At 48.5% G+C, this 23599-nt stretch overlaps 1 protein-coding gene across 1 annotated transcript; it reads right to left on the bottom strand.

Moving 5' to 3' along the window:
- Window positions 1–1129: 1129 nt before the first annotated feature.
- On the bottom strand, window positions 1130–23264 carry LOC148478846 (TOG array regulator of axonemal microtubules protein 1-like). The gene is made up of 8 exons (XM_088455339.1): window positions 23139–23264; window positions 21947–22058; window positions 6608–6700; window positions 5986–6121; window positions 4954–5059; window positions 1921–2156; window positions 1647–1805; window positions 1130–1250 (listed from the first exon to the last, which is right to left on the bottom strand). The coding sequence occupies exons 1-8, from the start codon at window positions 23262–23264 to the stop codon at window positions 1130–1132; spliced, it is 1089 nt and encodes a 362-aa protein (XP_088311465.1).
- Between the last annotated feature and the right edge of the window lie 335 nt (window positions 23265–23599).

Genomic DNA, 23599 nt, shown 5'->3' with positions numbered 1-23599 from the left:
GACCTCTGCTTTCAGCAAGGACTCTATAGTCTCCTGAATCTGTAAAGCCTTGGTTTTATCCTGAGAAGGACCCGTGCAGAAAAACTGGTGGGGCGGTCTGTGCCGAAAAGACAGGGTGTACCCCTGTCTTCTCGAACACAGGCATTCGTGGTGGTAATGTGCCAGCACTGGGCAAATTGAAGAAGTCTGCCTCCCACTCTGGGGTCCCCCAGAGGGAGGCCCGTCCCATCAGGCAGAAGGTTTATCCTCCTGCTTGGAAGAAGGGCGCCTGGCACTCCAGGCCTGCTTCTTGGGCTTAGAGGCGGTCTTGGTCGCCGACTGCCTCGGGAAGGACTGACCTTTGGCCTTGCCCTGAACCCGAAAGGACCGAAAGGCGGAGCTCCGTACTTTGGCAGGTGCTGATGCCGAAGGGAGGAAGGCTGATTTAGACTTAGCCAGAGTATCCACTATTTTGTCCAACTCTGGACCAAAAAGCAACTCTCCATTAAAAGGTAAAGCCTCCAGGCCCTTTTTGGAGTCTTCGTCAGCTCTCCAGGACTGTAGTCACAAGGACCGACGTGCCAACACAGCTGCAGCCGACACCCTAGAGGTCAGCAGGCTTGCATCCAACGATGCTTCCCCAATGTAGGAAGCCGCATCTCTCATTTATCCTATCAACGCTCTCTGGATATCCGGAGCATCATCCGAAAAGGTATCCTCCAAAGCGTTGGCCCCGAGGACACAAATAACAGTGGGAGGGAGTGAGGGTAACCAGTGAGTGTGGTGTGATGATGAGGACACAAATAACAGTGATAGGAAATAGGTACAAAGTCAGCAGATGAGTAGGGAGTGTCCAGCCAATGTAAACATCAGCTGCACGAGGTGGAGGCTGCAGGGACACACAGGAGAATGGTGGATGGGGTCCTCCTGTAGCAGTGGTATCAGGTACAGTGCTCCCTCTCCTTTATCTCCTTATTGAGCGCCTCTGTAACTATTACCATGCTATATAAATCTGCACACACAGTTATAACAACACCACACCAGCTATACAGCCCTACACTAGGGTCACAGCCTACACAGAATGAGTATTTAGGATAATGGACACTTATCACAACAATACATAAAACCACAAGTTATATGAAAAAAAAATCTACAGATGTTTTATTATATTCTTTATGTATGGCAAATCCTTGCCGGGGACATAGGTTCTCAGACAGTTCTCAAAATCCGGATGGGATTTCAGGTGGTGCAACATCTTCCTGCCATAGAACCTGCAACAGAAAAACGTGTGTAAATAAGTAATAAGCCATTCTGGGACCAGGGATTTAACCTGACATAAGCACATGAAGGCTCAGGCCTGGACCATCACCTTCAGACAATACATTCTTTATGATTTGCTTTACATTTGCTCCTTATTCTCATGTACATTTATCCAGCGGAGGATAAGGGCTGTTGTCTATGACTGTGTAACCGGCAAACACTGCCCTGTATAACATTAGGCTAAATAAGGGAGAGCGGATAATTATAACTATTCTATAACATCTCTGAGCAGCTCTCTCTCTTGTTGAACCCTGTGAGAATGATTTGTAGAACTGATCACATCACCACAGAGCATGTGGTGTATAATATCAGTTATTTCCCTTCTGGGAGCAGCGCAGACTACTAACCTGGTGTCCTGAGAGCCATCCTGAGCACACCTGGCTATAGCAGGTACAGCTCTCTCCGTGATGGTCTTTGTCCCGGATAAGACGCGCCTTTGTCCCATTCTCTCCACCAGATGACATAAATGTTTGGCTGCGCAGCTCCGGATGGCAGCGTTCACATGGCTACAGATAGAACATGAATGGATATCAGCACCAACATGACAAATGGCCAAGTACTACATATACAAATGAGTAATTCTACATAATATAATCTAGTTGTAGACTATAAAGCCATTACCTGAGTCCTCCATTTATGAGGGATGTGAGAGACCTGACAGATGTTACATTGTCCACCATGGCCTGTAGTGCACGGTCCACCTCCTCCCGTATAAACAAGTTGGAGTCTCCCGCCCTGGAGAGCAGGACACGTGCACACTGCTCCACCTCTCTATCCATGGCCTTCCCCAGCTGTATGAACAGGTCAGTTACACAGCCAATGGCAGCCCGGGACACTTGGGAGCACAAGTTCTTCACCTACAATGTATAAAATAGAAGGTTTTACTACAAAACTTACAGATGTACCCACATAAATCTATCCTCCGTGTGCTACAAGTCATGCCACACCTAGCGCGGGAGCTCAGTGTGACTCGGTAGCGTCGTGCGAATATGACGCACGAAAAGATGCTCGGCACTACTGAGTCACGGCACGACTAGAAGGGCCGTTTAACGTGCCAGGAGGCTAGATGTATGTGGACCCATCTGTACACAAAAAGTTTGGTGAAAATCATCTCAGTTTGAACATCAACACCTTCATATGTAATAAGAGGTATATGTTGTATGAGACACAAAAAGAAACAGCAAAGCAGCTATTCTTCAGCTCTACAAACACCTTATTTAGGGGACCGGCATGTGGCCGGCGGTTCAAATCCCAATAGCGCATGCCCGGCAGGGGTGAAATCCCGACTGCTGCTAAAGGTAAGTACCGCTAATCTTTCCCCCACCCCCCTAACCCTCCCTTAGGGGTGCCTAAACCTAACCCCTTTTTTCCCTGCGGCCTAAACCTAAGTGTCCCGGGGGGTGGGGGGGGTACCTAACCCTAAGTCCCCCCCGGAGCCCCTAAGCTAACCCTCCTTCCCCCGCGCCCCCCCCCGTCAGCACCCCGCTTTCCTTCAATCGGTAAGCATGGTGTCGGAGCCCCAGCGTAGGTAAAATGACAGGCGTCGGGATTTCGACACCTGTCATTTGTACCTTGCCGGGATTAGAAAGTCGGGAAGCCAGCGTTCGAGATTGTGTCCGTCGGCTTCCCGACTGCTTCCCCTTATTAAGCCAATTGTTACTTAACATTGGCCAAATTTATTTCTAATCAACATTTTATCATCCAGAACTAACTTTTACTTGCTCTGGCTAAACACAACTAGAGCATCTGATAGTATTACAGAAGCATCGGAGAAAATAATATTTGGAACACCTTATGGGGATTATTCTGGAACATGAATTGTCCCTTATGCAGGTGATTTCCGATTTTAGATTGAGCGATCTGAACGAGACCAGCCAGATAAGTAGCTAATGGTACTGAGCAATACGGGATCACTTCTAAAGGCAGAGGATGTATTCCAGCACCAGCAAATCATCAATGCTGCCCTATGCTTGTACCTTATCTGTCCATTTGATAAATGCAACCATACCTACTTATAACTAGGGGTGCTAAGAGGTGGTGGGGCAGGTAGAGATTACATATGAAGTAGAAAAGAGGGGGGTTTTAACCCCCTATTGTTCCTCAGCACACTGAATTGTACTAGCAAACAACATATGAACACTACATGGTAATAGAAATCAGAGATATTGGTTGCATGCATTTGCAAATACATGGGAAGCTGCTAGGCCTCTTCACGGCTTCTCTGTCACTAGCAATCCCTAACACTAAGAGGTTCACGTCCAGGACGCAGTGCACCCCAAAAATCATCCAGCCCAGGGCATCACACGAAAATGGAAAAAGTGATAGTGCAATGTAAAGTATAGATGTGTGCGAGTAATCAATAAGTGTGGAATGAGAGGTTAAAATATATGTGAAAAGAGATTACATATGCTCAGACTGCCTGAGGGAAATGGCGGGGCAGGGGTGTATCTAGGGATCCGAGCGCCCCTTGTGAAATAAGGGACTGGAACCCCTCCCCCTTTAATTTTAAATAGGGAAAGGGAAAAGCTGTTAAACTCAGTAACACTTTTATAATTGCTGAATGGTCACTAACATGTTCCTGCAAGCAATTCTAGGTTTACAGACCTGTCCCTTGATTTATAACTGGAGATGCTCCTCCCCAAAATCAGATGGCTTCTGGGGGCTTGATCTCCACTTGTCTGCTGCTGGCAACACCCGCTCCATCCCCTCTAGGGTGAAAGAGCAGAGAAAGGGGGCTGGGTCGCCTGTCCTCTCTCCCCTTGCAGGACTGAAACTTTCCCGGCGTCTTTGGGAGCTGCAGCCGTTCTCCAACACACAGGTGCAGGTACGCAGCCGCTCTCGCTTCTTTTTACTTCACCTAAGATCCCCACCTCCTCTGGCCACACTTTATTTAATAGCTGGACCCAGCGCTGAGCTGCTCCTCTGACCTGTAAGAGATATAGGGGCAGGCGTCTCCGTCCTCCTCACTGACTGACGGGGATTCTGTCAGTCTGACATGTCAGCACAGGCAAGTGTCTTCCCGACTCTAGAGCTTTACTGCCTCACTTTACTGTGGCGCTGCGCAACAAACGTCCCTTATCCCTTGGCTGCTACACTCTGCTGATTCTGGCTGGTGGCGTGATGGCACCCCCCCTCTGACAGCTCTCCTGGCAAGTGCCATCCTGGGCAAGAGGTAGATACCCCCTGCAGTGGGGCCGAAGCTCAGCTGGGTGGAGAAGCAATACCATCCCCATTGGCACATTAGGATCAATACATAGTCAGACTGAGGCACACGCCCCCAGGATTGCCATGGGCACACATCAGACACGGGGCCTGCTGGATGCCTCGCCAGCCCTGCTTATAACCTCCCTCCCACACTCACACCTTGGAAGAAGGGGATTTCATAGACAATATGTCACCTTTGAACCTCTCATTATGCAAGTTTATGACAATTCTTATGGTATCAGGATATATCATGACAGGCAGCATGGTTTTGCCTGTTACGATACTGATGAGCAGTCTGTCTATAAACTACATTTTATTCATGGAGAACGATGGACAATGAGACCCAGAAGGATGTAATGTACTTGTGTTACACATACCATATACTGTAACAAACACTAAGGACCCCACACACCTGTCAGCCATACACATATATATGTAACATATATTTACCTCTTTTGTCAGCACAATGCTGAGGGCATGAAGTCTCTCCAGGACAACTGTGGGATGGGACATGGCCAGTGACCTCACCAGATTGATGCCCTTAATCTTCTTCTCCCTGAAAACAATTAAACAACGGATCCTGGTCACCAAATGATCACTCTCTATCTCTATATATAGACACACACATATACATGTGTATCTGTATCTATATAATAATCCGCTACCATCTGTCCCATCTCCGTCATATGCCGTAGGAGCTGGAGTGCGCAGCCCACCTCCCGCCCTGCCTGCCGTACCCAATGCAGGGGGCAGTGAGGTGACAGCCCCATCAGTGTAAGGGGGTGAGACGTGGCAACGCTGGAAGCTGGGAATTGGCTGAGAGTGGCGATAGCTGGGGTGAGTGTAAGGGGGGGAGAGAGACAATATGCCAGTATAAGTATAAGTGGGTACAAGGCTGACGATAAGCAGAAAGTCTGTCTCAGCAATGCAGAAAGCCAGAATTACATATATAACAATCAGCAGCATGTATAGTCAGGATACATGAGATAGCAGCAAAGTACCAAATATACTAAGCAGAGCATCAGTTCTTCCAATAAGCACAACAGGCTTTAGGTACAGATGGGGTATAAACTACTGAAATAACTGGTTCTTTTCCAGCAAGTGTAACAGGTCATTGTGCAGTGTTATTATGGTAGTTCTCATGTTACCACCAGGCAGCACTGTCCTGCTCCTCAGGCACCTTCCTCAGTTACAGCCCCTGACAAAGGCATCTGAGGAGCACCTACAGTATACACTGCCTGGGCTTATTGTGTGTAAGTGACAGACAGGCAGGATCTCATGGAGATAGATATGAGATAAGATAGTTATGAGATAGATAGATAGATATGAGATAGATAGATAGGAGTCTGTACAGAAATATTGTGCTATCTGACACTAGTTTATAATCACAGAATGGGAATGACACTACAGTAAGTAATATAATAGCATAAAATAAAGAAGGTAACAAGCAGTAACACTGACCCTCCCCAGTCCCTCACTTACCAGTCATTGTTAGACAGAAGATTAAATGCATCATTCAGAGATGGGTCCGGTCTGGGCAGCTCTCTGGGCACAGATGGGCGAGTGACCTCTGTGCAATGATGAGCAGACAATTGGACTTTGCTGGAGCTTTTTGGTGCTAAGAACAATACATAATACAGGTCAGACAGTGCAGGGCCAGTGCTCACATGCAGCAGTTACTGTACATGTAGTTATCTGTAGGAAGATGGACTATGCTGCCAGATCTCACATGAGGCCTCTCCCTCACCCAGATAGTTCAGGTGCTTATTAGAAAACCATGTAATACCGTGATACTCATCCTGTGTTATGCAGAGAATTACAGGAGATGTCAGCTCACAAAGCCTCAGTTACTCAGTGACATCATGTTTGCAGGCGTGCAAGTAGGTAACGTTACTGTACTTAGATGTGTGATAATTATCAATGACAGGGAGGGGGTGTCATCATGGCCCATATCCCACCCACATCACTGGGGAAGGGGCCTGCTCTACTCTCCCGAGGGTCCTGGAGAACTTTCTGTCAGACACTCAGGGTGATTAGGAAAGTATTACAAATACCAATAACCACTGTGACAGCAGCAGAGGTTGAAAATGTTTCACAAACTTACGGTCTTTGGCCATCTTAGCCTTTGGAGGCGCAGGCTTACACCACTTCATTTCTGTCTGTCCTGATGGTCTTAGTCGTACTGGGTTATATATCTCTGCAGATGTAATATATACAGGGAAGTGAGAAACTCTTTTTCACAGACAAACACAAATGTGTTGTAAATATAATAGATAATGGAGGTAAATGTACCAAGCTTTGGAGAGAGATAAAGTGCCAACCAATCAGATCCTTGTTGTTATTTTTCAAACACAGCCTGTAAGTTATTAGCTGATTGGTTGCTACTTTGGGCCCTATTTACAAAACAAAAAAAAACCATAATACATTTAGCACTCGCTATAGGGGTTATGTAATCCTTTCAATATTTAATGTAATGTAAGATTACTGCTGTGTGTCACTGTATCACTCTCACCATCCTCGGCGAAGCCTTCCAGGCACTCTCTGGTCCCCGCCAGGTTATACAGTCATGCACTGACCGTTGCACATGACATAGATGTCCATCGCTGGCGGCTATAGGCTGCCAGCAGCTGTGTGTAGGACCACGCAGACGAGGGGGAGGTAGATGCACCTCGCCAGTGAGGTAAGTAATAATGAATACCAGTGACCTATCCATTTGTATTACTGCCATACTAAACTAAATATGCAGCTGGTATTACAGTTCATTAATAAATGGGGCCCTTTGTCCCTCTCCAATGCATAGTACATCCCCACCATAAATACCTTTGTATCAATAGTAAGAGATCCTGATAGGTATGTCCATGGGGTAAGTGTGGAGGGCGTACCCAGGCAGTTCATGCCATCATAGCTCCGCCTTCCGCTACAAAAATCCATAATTCCTGGCATCACACAGAGGGGAGGGGGTGGTGCCCCTCTCTGGGGAAGTAAATTGCTCTCCCAGCAGCCGCCCTGATAAGAATTTTTCTCTATGCATAACACTTATCTAGAACCTTAAAGGTCATTGATAAATTAGATTAGATAAAGTAATTGCAATCTACGAACGATATATCGTGAGTGCATCGGCAGGAGTGTACACCCGATACGTCTCTGAATGACTTCGTTCACAGACATATCAGGTCAGCCCTGCAGCACAGCCGATGCCGATATATTTTAAAGATATATCAGTGCATCGGCATGTTTGCACAGGCGACCTGCCAGCCACCCGTACACTAGCTGCAGGAACCCATGACACTGACATCTCCATATGGGTGGGCAAATTTAAATGCCCGCCCAGTTGTGATGTCAGGATAGACATATTGTGCAGCCAATTGGCAGGTGTTTATAGCTTACCAATTGTCCGCTTGGACGGCGGATCACTCTGCTGACTGATCCGCTATTATAGTGTGTACCCTGTTTTAGATTATATCTGAATAATTGTGCACAAGGCACAGTCTGTGCCATCACTGCATGATTATACCGGCATAAATGGGCGGCTGGCAAAGTCATCCAGCAAAAAAAAGAAAGAAAGAAAAAATACATTAAACATGGTGGAAAAAGTAAAAGGAAGTAAACAGTTTTTAAGGAATCCAAATTATGGGGGGCATCCAATTTGCCCCAAAGTTATTTTTCAGGACCTGATGTGTCCCGAAATAGAATCCATGATATTTGCTGTTTTTTTCACTCGAAAATAGGAGAAAACACATAGGTCCGCGAGCTTATCACAGCACCTACAGTCAGGTCCATATATATTGGGACATTGACAGAATTTTCATATTTTATCCTCTATTCACCACCAAAATGGCTTTGAAATGAAACAAACAAGATGTGATTTAACTGCAGACTTTCAGATTTAATTTGAGGGAAATTACATCCAATTCAGGGGAACGGTGTAGGAATTACAACGGTTTCTATATGTGCCTTCCACTTTTTAAGGGGCCAAAAGTAATGGGACAAACTAAACAATCCTAAATCTAACTTTCACTTTTTAATACTTTGTTGCAAATCCTTTGCAGGCAATTACAGCCTGAAGTCTGGAACGCATAGACATCACCAGACGCTGGGTTTCATCCCTGGTGATGCTCTGCCAGGCCTCTACTGCAAATGTCTTCAGTTCCTGCTTGTTCTTGGGGCATTTTCCCCTCAGTTTTGTCTTCATCAAGTGAAATGCATGCTCAATCGGATTCAGGTCAGGGGATTGACTTGGCCATTGCATAACATTCCACTTTTTAGCCTTAAAAAACTCTTTGCTTGCTTTTGCAGTATGCTTCGGGTCTTTGCCCATCTGCACTGTGAAGCGCTGTCCAATGAGTTCTGAAGCATTTGACTGAATATGAGCATATAATATTGCCCGAAACACTTCAGAATTCATTTTGCTGCTTTTGTCAGCAGTCACATCATCAATAAATACAAGGGAACCAGTTCCATTGGAAGCCATACATGCCCACGCCATGACACTACCACCACCATGCTTCACTGATGAGGTGGTATGTTTTGGATCATGAGCAGTTCCTTTCCTTCTCTTCTCTTCCCATCACTCTGGTACAAGTTGATCTTTGTCTCATCTGTCAATAGGACGTTGTTCCAGAACTGTAATGGCTTTTTTAGATGTTGTTTGACAGTTTGGCAAACTCTAATCTGGTCTTCCTGTTTTTGTGGCTCACCAATGGTTTGCATCTTGTGGTGAACCCTCTATATTCACTCTTGTGAAGTCTTCTCTTGATTGTTGACTTTGACACATATACATCTACCTCCTGGAGAGTGTTCTTGATTTGGCCAACTGTTGTGAAGGGGTTTTTCTTCACCAGGGAAATAATAATTTTGTCATCCACCACAGTTGTTTTCCTTGGTCTTCCAGGTCTTTTGGTGTTGCTGAGCTCTCCGGTGCGTTCTTTCTTTTTAAGAATGTTCCAAACAGTTGATTTGGCCACATCTAATGGTTTTGCTATCTCTCTGATGGGTTTGTTTTGATTTTTCAGCCTCATGATGGCTTGCTTCACTGATAGTGACAGCTCTTTGGATCTCATATTGAGAGTTGACAGCAACTGATTCCAAATGCAAATGTCACACCTAGAATCAACTCCAGACCTTTTACCTGCTTAATTGATAATGAAATAACGAGGGAATAGCCCACACCTGTCGCCCACACCTGTCCATGAAATAGCTTTTGAGTTGATAGTCCCATTACTTTTGGCCCCTTAAAAAGTGGGAGGCACATATTGAAACTGTTGTAATTCCTACACCGTTCACCCGATTTGGATGTAATTTACCCTCAAATTAAATCTGAAAGTCTGCAGTTAAAGCACATCTTGTTTGTTTCATTTTAAAACCATTGTGGTGGTGAATAGAAGCCAAAATCTGAAAATTCTGTCAATGTCCCAATATTTATGGACCTGACTGTATGTGTTTTCGGGAGAACTATCCTATTATTTCGACCAAAATAATAGGATAGGGTGAAAAAAAACATCGGCTAAAATCAGGGATAATCAGCGAAAAATCGCTGTTTTTCGGCGATCGCGGGGCTCAATTAGCGGCCAAACAATGTTGGGGGCTAATTGGATACCAGTCTATGGGGGAGATGTATCAAAACTTGGAAAGAGATGAAGTAGCAACCAATCAGTTTCTAACCGGCATTTTTAAACGCAGCCTGTTAAATTACAGCAGCTGATTGGTCAGTACTTTATCTCTCTCCAAGGTTTAATACATCTCCCCCTATGACATAGATCTGGGTGAATGTTTGGGTACCAGAGTCCCTGTAGCTTCTGAATATGTATAAAAGGCTGGTGGAACATACAACATTCTGGGATCTACACAAGCTTAGTGTAGATCAGGGCTGTACAACGGGCAGATGCTGTCGTCTCTTAGATCCTTAATATTGTGATAGGCAGACTCTGTGGCGCCCCCAGATCCTGGCACCCTAGGCAGCAGTCTAAAACTGCCTAATGGTAGAGCCGGCCCTGGCTATATAAATACTGCCCGAAGACATAAGAATAAAATTTATTTACCAGACAATGTAGGCAAAGTCTCCAGCTGGATGTTATAATAAGCAGAATTCCGGCCTTCAGCGTTTGGGCCTCTTCCAGTACATTTACGGGGAACAAAAGCAACTGTGGGCAGCTGCAAACAGAAACATACAGCACCCAGCGTAATAAGTGATCAGAACAAACAATATTATAATAACAACACATACAGTATAACAGAGAGGATGAAGTAAGGAGAAGCGCAACAGGACAATAGAAGATAATATGTTAATATAATACAGCACAGGTTCTCAAACTCGGTCCTCAGGACCCCAAACAGTGCATGTTTTCCAGGTCTCCTCACAGAATCACAAGTGAAATAATTAGCTCCACAAATGGAACTTTTAAAATGTCAGAGAGTAATGCATACATCTGTGCTCCTGCTAGGTGACCTGGAAAATGTGAACTGTGTGGGGTCCTGAGGAAAGAGTTTGAGAACCTCTGTAATACAGGGATCAACACACTCTATACACATATTTTCTACTTCAGGGTCCATAGGGTATCCACAGGATACCTTAGGGTATCCACAGGATACCTTGGGGTATAGGTGTGACGTCAGTCGCAGGGCACCAAAGAGTTAAGCTTTCAGCCTCCCAGGATGCACTAGGTCCCCCTCCTATACCCCGCCCCCGAGCCAAGGCACCTCAGTTTAGTTTGGTGCCCGGCCGGAGTCGGGTGCACCTGTTGGAGTGGGGGCTAGAAGAGCCCCTGAAGCTTATTCTTCATGCAGCTGTGGCTGCACAACTGGATGAACAGCATGGACAGTCAGTCCTGACGTCCATGCTGTCTTCCCTACACCCCGCCGGTACCAGAACGCCGGTACTGATCCGGGGATGCTGGTGGGCGTCTGGGGTCACAGCTAGCGGTGACCCCAGATGCTCCGGACCATGGCCGGATTCAAGGGGGACAGAGGTAAGCAGCGGGGTCCCGCGGTGGGTCCCCGCTGATCACATGGTCCTAAGTCCCCAGGCAGGGGGCTCCCTGGGGACTGGCTGCAGCGTGGAGCCAGGCGACCAACCTGCGCTTCCACTACCCCCTGGGACAGCGGACCGCAGCAGAGCGGTAGCGCTGCGGCGTCCCAGGGGTTAAATGCATGCCAGGGGAGCGCGCCTTCCCTGTCTCACAGCCGGCGCCTCCCCCGCTGCACACAGCCCTCTCTGCATGCTGCCGACTGGTCCTGTGGCAGCGCTCCTCCCCCAGGCCAGCCTCCTCTCTGCTCCTCGGCGGCCATCTTCTCCAGAACGCATGGTGAACGCTGCTGGAAGCGCTGGAAGGAAGCATCGTGGTCTGGGTCCCCCCGCATACCTCTCCTCCGCTGTGGTCAGGTCTGTGTATGCAGCGCTGTGTCCTACCAGGCCCTGTGTCTGTGTAGTTGAGTGATCAGCGCTGTTAGTGCAGGAATTGTTATTTTTCTGCATTGTATGTGACTGTGCTAGCGCTGCTGCCTGTAATCTTTTCTCTCTAAACTGTCAGCTTTATTACTGTCCCTGTTCTTTCTGCTAAAGCCCTTGCGGTGCGGTGCTGCAGGGTGGTCTCTCGCCTATTTAATACTTAATTGGTGAGAGAGGTCACATACGTGGTGCCATCATGTCTGAAAGTGATTTTCCCCTCCGGCTACAGTGTACCACGTGCAAAGTACCGTTAGCGGAGGGGGAGGTTAGCGCGGAGGGCCTTTGCCGGCAGTGTTTGTCCATGGCGCGGCCTATTACGGTTACAGCACCGGTACAGGAGCCGCCCTGGGCTTGTTTCGCTCAGGCGTTAACAGCTTTAGTGGGCCAGTTAGCTCCGCAGCCCGCGTTTACTCCGATGGGTTTGTCCCAGCAGTCTGTGGTGTCGTCACCCATGCAGGGGTTCCCACGACAATTGGTGGTACCCCACAGTCTCCCTATTTCCCCGCTCCCGGGTTCTCAGGAGCCAGCATGGGTTAACTCCCTGACGAGTTCTGTACAGCACTTGTCGGATGTGTTGCAAGGGGAGTCTGTGATGCGGTCTCATAAAAGGCCGGTGGCGTCTATCCGCTCCTTATGAGGATGACGAAGGGACGTCTGATGATGGGGAGATTCTAGATCCTTACGATCAGGAACCTCTCCATACTAAGGACGCTGATGCTAAGTCCAAAGTATATATTCCTGGACTTATTCGGGCGGTCCGCACAGCCTTGGTGATTGAGGACGAAGTTCCCCCAGCGGCTAAATCTAAGTATGCCTTTTTCAAAGATGTGAAGGGCGATGCCACAGTCTTTCCTCTTTCGGGTCAGTTGGTGGACCATTTAGAGGAGGCGTGGAAACAACCTGGCAAAAGATACCAGCCGCAGAGACGCCTGGCGGTGGCTTATCCGTTCGCGGATAATTATTTTGCGAAGTGGGAATCCCCTCCACAGGTGGATTCTCACGTGACCCGTCTTGTCCGTAGTGCCACATTGCCGATGCCATCCATGTCCTCCCTTAAGGATGCTACGGACCGCAAGGTAGAAATCTGCCTGAAGTCCGCTTATTCCCTTGCAGGGGGGGCAGCACGGCCGGCTATGGCCATTTGCTGGGTTGCCAGAGCGATGGAGCGCTGGGCGGATTCATTAGAGGCTTCTTTTGAATCCGACTGTCCGGCCGATCAGGCGGAGTTGATTGGCAATCTCCGTGATTCGGCCACCTACATCAACGAGGCGGCTCTAGACATTAGTACTCTGGTGTCTAGAATTTCTTCAGCAGCGGTAGCTGCTCGTCGCACCTTGTGGCTGCGATCCTGGAAGGCGGACGCAGATTCCAAGAAAGGTCTGGAAGCGTTGCCGTTTACCGGAGAAGTTCTCTTCGGTCCGGATCTGGATAAGATTGTGGCCACGCTGGCGGCAGCCAAATCTGCCTGTCTCCCGTCGGCCGCTGCTCCTTCTGGTTCGGGACCATCGTCCTTTCGGTCATCTAGGGCCCAGGGCAGGTCCAAACCACAGTCGTTTCCTCGACAGGCTGGCCCTAAGAAATCGGTCAAGCCCCGGAAGCAGGCATGGAGTACCAGACGTCCGGCCCCCAAGCCAGATGGCAAGCCTGCAGCCTGACGGTCCGGGCCTCCCTTTGGGGGATCCCAGGGTGGGAGGCCGCCTGCTACAGTTCGCCCAGTGTTGGTCGACTACTACGACAGACACTTGGGTTCTGGAGGTGGTTTCCCACGGATACGCCCTCTCCTTCCGGCACAGACCCCCGGCTCGCTTCTTCACCACGGGTCTCCCATCAGACCGGAACAAGGCTACGGAGTTGCGGAAGGTATTGCACACTATGCTCCAGGCTGGAGTTATAGTGGCGGTTCCATTCTCCCAGAGGGGCCAGGGTTTCTATTCAAATCTATTTTTGGTACAGAAACCCAATGGGTCATATCGTCCGATTCTCAACCTCAAAGCACTCAACAAGTCTTTGCGGGTCCCGAAGTTTCGGATGGAGACCCTACGGTCCATCATTCTGGCGCTGGAACCTGGGGACTACTTGGTGTCATTGGACATACAGGACGCTTACCTGCATGTCCCTATTCTTTGGCGCCATCAACAGTTCCTCAGGTTTGCAATCAGCAGCGACCACTTCCAGTTTCGGGCGTTACCTTTTGGCCTGGCAACAGCACCACGTGTTTTCACCAAGGTGATGGCGGTCATGGCGGCTTCTCTGCGGCTGCAGGGAGTCCGCATGTTGCCGTATTTGGACGACCTGTTATTGGTGGCAGGATCTCCAGAGCTCCTGTTACGCCACTTGGACCTGACCATTGCACTGCTGCAACGGCACGGCTGGCTAATCAACTGGCAGAAGTCCACTCTAATCCCGTCTCGGAGGATTCTGCATCTTGGAGCCTTATTGGACTCGGGACAGCAAAGGATCTTCGTGACGGAGGACAAGATCTCTGCTTTACAGTCAAGGGTGCGCAGTTGTCTGCACAGCCGCCGGGTGTCCTTACACTCGGCGATGAGGTTACTGGGCTCCATGGTGTCGGTGTTCGACATGGTGGAATACGCCCAGTTTCACTCCAGACCTCTGCAGCACCTGATCCTGTCCAAGTGGAACGGGCTGACTCAGTCTCTGAAGTCCCAGACGATTGTGCTCACCCAGGAGGTTCGCCTGTCCCTTACGTGGTGGTTACAGACGACCCACCTCAACAAGGGACGTCCGTTCTGGGTTCCAAATTGGGTCCTGTTGACAACGGACGCCAGTCTTCGGGGCTGGGGAGCAGTTTCGGGTCCACACTTGTTCCAGGGCAGGTGGACGCCGACAGAAGCGGAGCTTCCAATAAATATCTTGGAACTCCGTGCGGTCTTCAATGCTCTCCAGCAGGCACAGCGGTTTCTCCAGGGTCGCCCGGTGCAGGTCCAGTCGGACAACGCTACCACCGTGGCCTACATAAACAGGCAAGGAGGAACTCGCAGTCGGGCGGCTCTCGTAGAGGTCTCTCGGATCCTGGTTTGGGCGGAGCGCAATCTTCCGGCCATATCAGCGGTTTTCATCCCGGGAGTGCTCAATTGGGAGGCGGACTTTCTAAGTCGCCAGGACGTTCATCCGGGGGAATGGTCCCTGCACCCGGACGTTTTTCAACTACTGGTGGACAGGTGGGGTCTTCCAGAAATCGACCTCATGGCGTCCCGGCACAACAACAAGTTGCCGGTGTACGGGTCTCGCACAAGAGACGAAGGGGCGTCTCTGGTGGATGCTCTGTCCGTCCGGTGGACGTTCCGGTTCGCATACCTGTTCCCTCCGGTCTCCCTTCTTCCACGGGTAATCCGGAAATTCAAACAGGAAGGAGGGACGCTCCTGTTGATAGCTCCCGCGTGGCCCAGACGGCACTGGTTCTCAGACCTTCAGGGTCTGTCCGTGGACATTCCTCTGCGGTTGCCGCTACGACCGGACCTTCTGTCTCAGGGTCCTTGCCTTCACCCGGACCTAACTCGGCTGTCTTTGACGGCGTGGCTGTTGAGACGGCCATGCTGAGGTCCCGGGGGTTTTCCAGCTCTGTGGTGCGTACCATGTTACGAGCTCGGAAACCGTCTTCCGCGAGGATATACCATCGCGTGTGGCATACGTTCTTCCAGTGGTGTCGACCGAGAGGTTATGCACCGCGAGAGTTTCGTCTGTCTCGGATTCTCGCCTTCCTGCAAGCGGGACTAGATCATGGGCTTCGCCTTGCTTCTTTGAAGGTACAGGTTTCGGCCCTATCTGTCTGGTTTCACCGTAGGATTGCTACAATCCCGGATGTGCGCACCTTTATGCAGGGTGTTCTCCGCATTCAGCCGCCCTTTGTTCCACCTGTGGTGCCTTGGGATTTGGCTGTGGTCCTGAGAGCTCTCCAAGGACCGCCGTTTGAACCACTGGGCTCAGTGGATCTTAAATGGCTAACAGCTAAGACTGTTTTCCTTCTGGCCATTGCTTCGGCCAGACGTGTTTCTGAGTTAGGGGCTCTTTCTTGTAGACCCCCTTTCTTGGTTTTTTATGGGAACAGGGCAGTGCTCCGCACTCGGCCCGAGTTTCTTCCCAAAGTTGTTTCCCAGTTTCATATTAACGAGGAAATAGTTGTTCCGGCCTTTAACTCACCGGGTCTTTCCGTGGGTGAGGCCTCTTTGGATGTTGTGCGGGCCTTAAGGACTTATGTTGACCGCACTTCTTCGTTTAGGAAGTCGGACGCTTTGTTTGTCCTCTTTGGCTTCCGTAAAAAGGGTTGGCCTGCTTCAAAGCAAACTTTGGCAGCCTGGATCCGTATGGCTATTTCTGAAGCTTATCTTCATGAAGGCCTACCGGTCCCTCCTTCTCTGAAGGCTCATTCCACTAGGTCTGTGGGTCCTTCGTGGGCAGCTCGACGTGGTGCCTCGGCAGTTCAGATCTGCAAGGCTGCTACGTGGTCTTCTGTCCATACCTTCGTGAGGTATTACAGGTTTGACACCTTCGCCTCTCAGGATGCTTCCTTCGGGCGGCGGATTCTCCTTTCTGCACAGGAGCGTCCCCACCCTTAAAGGATACTGCTTTGGGACATCCCCAAGGTATCCTGTGGATACCCTATGGACCCTGAAGTAGAAAATATGAGATATGGTAAGAACTTACCCTTGTTATCTCTATTTCTACGAAGTCCATAGGGTTCCACAGGACTCCCGCCCTGTCGCACCTGTGCTGCAGATGGGCTTTGCTCTGGTCACCGGTTTTCCGTCTCCCTCTGGTGAGAATGTGATTCTTGTATGTGTCCAGATCTTTGTTCTCTCTCTTCCTTCTCCTCCTCCGGCCTATGGCTTGGTAACTAAGGCATACTTAGATTTAGCCGCTGGGGGAACTTCGTCCTCAATCACCAAGGCTGTGCGGACCGCCCGAATAAGTCCAGGAATATATACTTTGGACTTAGCATCAGCGTCCTTAGTATGGAGAGGTTCCTGATCGTAAGGATCTAGAATCTCCCCATCATCAGACGTCCCTTCGTCATCCTCATAAGGAGCGGACAGACGCCACCGGCCTTTTATGAGACCGCATCACAGACTCCCCTTGCAACACATCCGACAAGTGCTGTACAGAACTCGTCAGGGAGTTAACCCATGCTGGCTCCTGAGAACCCGGGAGCGGGGAAATAGGGAGACTGTGGGGTACCACCAATTGTCGTGGGAACCCCTGCATGGGTGACGACACCACAGACTGCTGGGACAAACCCATCGGAGTAAACGCGGGCTGCGGAGCTAACTGGCCCACTAAAGCTGTTAACGCCTGAGCGAAACAAGCCCAGGGCGGCTCCTGTACCGGTGCTGTAACCGTAATAGGCCGCGCCATGGACAAACACTGCCGGCAAAGGCCCTCCGCGCTAACCTCCCCCTCCGCTAACGGTACTTTGCACGTGGTACACTGTAGCCGGAGGGGAAAATCACTTTCAGACATGATGGCACCACGTATGTGACCTCTCTCACCAATTAAGTATTAAATAGGCGAGAGACCACCCTGCAGCACCGCACCGCAAGGGCTTTAGCAGAAAGAACAGGGACAGTAATAAAGCTGACAGTTTAGAGAGAAAAGATTACAGGCAGCAGCGCTAGCACAGTCACATACAATGCAGAAAAATAACAATTCCTGCACTAACAGCGCTGATCACTCAACTACACAGACACAGGGCCTGGTAGGACACAGCGCTGCATACACAGACCTGACCACAGCGGAGGAGAGGTATGCGGGGGGACCCAGACCACGATGCTTCCTTCCAGCGCTTCCAGCAGCGTTCACCATGCGTTCTGGAGAAGATGGCCGCCGAGGAGCAGAGAGGAGGCTGGCCTGGGGGAGGAGCGCTGCCACAGGACCAGTCGGCAGCATGCAGAGAGGGCTGTGTGCAGCGGGGGAGGCGCCGGCTGTGAGACAGGGAAGGCGCGCTCCCCTGGCATGCATTTAACCCCTGGGACGCCGCAGCGCTACCGCTCTGCTGCGGTCCGCTGTCCCAGGGGGTAGTGGAAGCGCAGGTTGGTCGCCTGGCTCCACGCTGCAGCCAGTCCCCAGGGAGCCCCCTGCCTGGGGACTTAGGACCATGTGATCAGCGGGGACCCACCGCGGGACCCCGCTGCTTACCTCTGTCCCCCTTGAATCCGGCCATGGTCCGGAGCATCTGGGGTCACCGCTAGCTGTGACCCCAGACGCCCACCAGCATCCCCGGATCAGTACCGGCGTTCTGGTACCGGCGGGGTGTAGGGAAGACAGCATGGACGTCAGGACTGACTGTCCATGCTGTTCATCCAGTTGTGCAGCCACAGCTGCATGAAGAATAAGCTTCAGGGGCTCTTCTAGCCCCCACTCCAACAGGTGCACCCGACTCCGGCCGGGCACCAAACTAAACTGAGGTGCCTTGGCTCGGGGGCGGGGTATAGGAGGGGGACCTAGTGCATCCTGGGAGGCTGAAAGCTTAACTCTTTGGTGCCCTGCGACTGACGTCACACCTATACCCCAAGGTATCCTGTGGATACCCTAAGGTATCCTGTGGAACCCTATGGACTTCGTAGAAATAGAGATAACAAGGGTAAGTTCTTACCATATCTCATATTATATATGTGTATAAAAGCCAAAAGTTTTGAGAATGACACAAGTATTGGTTTTCACAAAGTCTACTGCTTCAGTTTTTATGATGCCAATTTGCGTATACTCCAGAATGTCATGAAGAGTGATCAGATGAATTGCAGAAGGGCAGCAAAGAAGCCACTTCTCTCCAGGAAAAACAACAGGGACAGACTGATATTCTGCAAAAGGTACAGGGATTGGACTGCTGAGGACTGGGGTATAAGTTATTTTCTCTGATGAATCCCCTTTGAGATTGTTTGGAGCATCTGGAAAAACGCTTGTCCGGAGAAGGAAAGGTGAGCGCTACCATCAGTCCTCTGTCATGCCAACAGTAAAGCATCCTGAGACCAATCATGTGTGGGGTTACTTCTCAGCCAAGGGAGTGGGATCACTTACAATTTTGCCTAAGAACACAGCCATGAATAAAGAATGGTACCAAAACATCCTCCAAGAGCAACTTCTCCCAACCATCCAAGAACAGTTTGGTGAGGAACAATGACTTTTCCAGCATGATGGAGCACCTTGCCATAAGGTAAAAGTGATAACTAAGTGGCTTCGGGAACAAAACATTGACATTTTGGGTCCATGGCCTGGAAACTCCCCAGACCTTAATCCCATTGAGAACTTGTGGTCAATCCTCAAGAGGCGGGTGGACAAACAAAAACCCACGAATTCTGACAAATGCCAAGCATTGATTAGGTAAGAATGGGCGGCCATCAGTCAGTATGTGGCCCAGAAGTTGATTGACAGCATGCCAGGCTGAATTGCAGAGGTCTTGAAAAAGAAGGGTCAAAACTGCAAATATTGACTCTTTGCATAAACTTAATGTAATTGTCAATTAAAGCTTGTGACACTTATCAAATGCTTGTTATTTTACTTCATTATACCATAGTAATATCTGAGAAAAAGGTCTAAAAACACTGAAGCAGCAAACATTGAGAAAACCAATACTTGTGTCATTCTGAAAACCTTTGGCCATATGTATACACTAGCTGATGTACCTTCAAGTTATTAAGTTATATTATTAGATGTTGTCCAAATCCATCCAGTGTATGGCCCAGAACAGGCTCCCTCGGTCAAATTTCTGCCCGGCGCACTCCACTGTGAGGTCTGACTGGGACCACCAACCACTCCATTAGGGATCCCAGAATAATTGCCACCCCTCTGTGAAGTTTTCATCCATATCCATCTAGTGTAAGGACCAGAACAGCCTCTCCGGGTCAACGTTTTGACCAGCGAACACCAACGGAAGGTCTGACTGGGAATTCAACCACCTAGTATGTATTCTGGGGGGTTGTGCATGGGATCCCGGCGGCTGTGATGCCGCCAGTCAGAAAATTGACAGCGGCATCCCGACAGTCAGAATCCCGTTACCATAAGGTAAGTATCCTACTACTAACTAACCCTTACCCCTAACCTCCCCCTAGTGTCTAAATCTAACCTCCCCCTCCCCACACCCTAACCCTCACCCCTTAGATCCTAACCCTAACCTTTCCCCTAGTGCCTAACCTCTAACCCTCCCTCCCCGGTGCCTGAACCTAACCTCCCCCTAGTGACTAAACCTAACCTTCCCCTCCCCACACCCTAAACCTAACCCTCCCCACATAGATCCTAACCTTCCCTAAACATAGCCCTCCCCCTAATACCTGATACCTTCGGGAAGCAGGCGGTCGAGATTCCGGCGCCAGTATTTTGACAGTCGGCATCGCGCATGCTGGGATGCTGACTACATCCCCTTCTGGGATCCAATGTTACCACTCTATGAAGTTTTTGTCTAAATCCATCCAGTAGAAGGCTCAGAATAAGCTCCCTGAAATAACAGAATCTCCCTGACTCCCTGAAGAGTCCAGCATCTCCCTGATAACCCCTTACCCCCTTTATGTAGCTGTTATATAAAAAAAAAACAGCTATATACATTTAAATTGGATAATTAGTATAATTTCCCTGCATTGGTTATAAGGTACAATGATCCCTAAGGCTGCATTTAATTCTTCTTCAGGGTCCATATGGTCCACAGAAATTAAGAGAGTTAACAAAGGTATGTTATGCCATAACTCTTATTTTTCTGATAAGTATTAGTGTGTTTTCATCAACAAGTAGATCTAACTGCTTTGGGGCTTGTTTATATATATTTACATAAGTTTAAGTAAATGTTATGACACGCCTCTCAGATGTAGCAGTACACGCCCACTTTACCGCGCACTCACAGCTGTTGCTTTCACAATCTCCCTAAAGTGCTTTTGCAAAAGTAGCCAAGTATGTTTATGCTGCAATAACGCTGTAATGGTGCATTACTATAGCGCCATCAGCCCGTGCTCCACAGTCATTACAGTCACTATGTATCATATATCTATGGGGTGAGATCCTGCCCAGGTCACAGAAATATTGTTGTGAGGAATAAATAAAACCAACAGGGGAAAAACATAAATATGATCACACTCACCTGGTCACATTTCTGAGGGCTTGGAAAGCTTAGCTTAGCCTTTGGAGGCTCAGGTTTGGACAACTTCATTTCAGTCTGTCCTGATGGTTGTACTGGGTTATATATCTCTGCAGATGTAATATATACATATAATAAATGAAAAATAAATACATTAAAAAAGTGGAAAAAGTAAATAAACACAGATTGTAAGCAAACCACACTATTGTTGGTACATATGGAGTGTGCTACTGCGCCTCCTCCATAATGCTCCACTACATGAAGCATCTGATCATTTACCAAGATGGCCACCATTCTTTAGTCTGCACATGTGTGACACCATTTTGAGTCACTGCGTTTGAGCACCACAGTAGTACACAGTCATTTACTACTTAGCTCTGTGGGGAACCTGCTAAATCCTGTGCTCCTGCCTACATACATGACCGGATGGTCTGCTGTATGCTCTGCTCCATCACCGCTGCCTGTATACATAACTGTGAGTATGGCTGTACTGAAACTGTGCACTACAATAATTACAAGCTCCTGGTTATGTCTGTACGGCTGGAGTATATACCAAACCGCTGGTGTCTGCTATTTAATAACCATGTACAGCACAAAATAGTAATAGTATACACATATCAACAATTATGACATAGATCTTTGGACGAATGTTTGGGTACCAGAGTCCCTGTAGCTTCTGAATATATACAAAAGGGTGGTGGAACATACAACATTCTGGGATCTACACAAGCTTAGGATAGATCAGGGCTCTACAACTGGCAAATGCAGACCAACGTTCTCTGACCGCCTCCATAAACTCTATTGTATGGTATTGTCTTATTACATAGTATTTGGCCTGTGAGCACACATACAAGACTCACTACCCAGGCAGCACTGGTCTATATAAATGGTGCCCGGAGACAGAAGAATAATAATGTATTTACCAGACAATTTCGGCAAAGGCATCAGGTGGATGTTATAATAGGCAGAACTCCGGCCTCCAGCGTCTGGGCTTCTTCCAGTACATTTACGGGGAACGTTAGGAATTGCAGGCAGCTGTAAGCAAAGAAACATACAGGATCCAGCGTAATAATAAGTGATAAGAACATACAATATAATAATAACAACACATACAGTATAACAGAGAGGATGAATTAAGGAGAAGCGCAATAGGACAACAAAAGATGGTACGTAATATAACACAGGGAGTAACACACTCCCATCAGAAAAGGTACAAATTAACCTACAGTATAAAGCAAACAGAAAAATATATATATATAATGGCAAATGCATTAATTTCAACAAACTATTGTAATTTCATAATTACTATCATAAGTCATTTCTACACATTGTAAAATATAATTTTAATTTCCAATGACTGAAAAATTCTTATTAGCATTTAATTTTATATTTACTATAGGTGACCATGGGTGTATAACTAGTGCCTGTGTGTATACGCCCTTAGGGTCAGGACAATGGGCGCTGTATATTGTATTAGGTGAAGAGAAGAGAACAAGACCCTAACAAACACAGAGCATCCACCATATACATCCTATGTACATACTGGCAGATCTGTGAATTCCAGGTAACCTGACACTGTATAGCAGTGGCGTAAGTTTATCCCAGACGCCCGGAGGCAAGTTATAATTTGGTGCCCCTCGTCACAGCCGCTGACACTGTAATGTAGCAATTTGCATGCAGACGGGCTATAGATAGAAAAAGGTGTCAGCTGATGGTCTGACATGGAGCTCTACACTAGTGTATGGTGGCTTATCAGGTGCTGGGAAGGGGTGCCATTTATTGGGCATCCGTGACGGTATACTCCGGGTATATAATTACAGCCCTAAGTGGGATGAATATGTTGTGGACAATTGAAGAGGTGCCCCTTCAGAGCTGAAGCCCGGCGGCAGGCGCCTCCATTGTCTCCCATAGTTCTGCCCCTGCTGTATAGGTAGTTTATGCTGCAATAACACTGTAATGGTGCATTACTATAGTGCCATCAGCCCGTGCTCCACAGTCATTACAGTCACTATGTATCATATATCTATGGGGTGAGATCCTGCCCAGCCACAGAAATATTGTTGCGAGGAATAAATAAAACCAACAGGGGAAAGACATGAAATGATCAGGACTCACCTGGTCACAGGTCTGAGGGCCTGGAAATACATCAGCTGCCTGTCCTGGACGATCCCAGGGAAATGCATATTTCCCCTTCGCAGCGCTCAACATTCGGTGAGCATTCGGCTTAATTTGAGGGAACATCCCTCAAGCACAGTCGCACTCTCCTTACTCCTCAACTCGACGACTAGCACTGACCTATGCTTTGGCAGTTGGTCAGCTGATTCCGTGACATCACAATGCAGTGACATCACCAGACATTCTATTCCCTGACTGCGTGAGACACATTATACAGCCATCTACTTAGCACCACGTAACACATGGGGGTAGATTAGGAACATAATGTAGCCTTTGAAAATATTTTGTGATATGTTGTAGGCAACAAGGGCTGCAATAGCTTATTATAAGAACTCCCCCTGATCTCTCACCATTAACAAGGTTATAGCCAAGGTACAATACAAAATGGAAACCAATGGTGT

Source organism: Taudactylus pleione, unplaced genomic scaffold, assembly GCF_031769625.1.
Source record: "Taudactylus pleione unplaced genomic scaffold, aTauple2 ptg000652l, whole genome shotgun sequence".
Taxonomy (NCBI): domain Eukaryota; kingdom Metazoa; phylum Chordata; class Amphibia; order Anura; family Myobatrachidae; genus Taudactylus; species Taudactylus pleione.
Note: the sequence above shows the minus strand (reverse complement) of the source record. Positions and strands in the feature narration are given on the sequence as shown.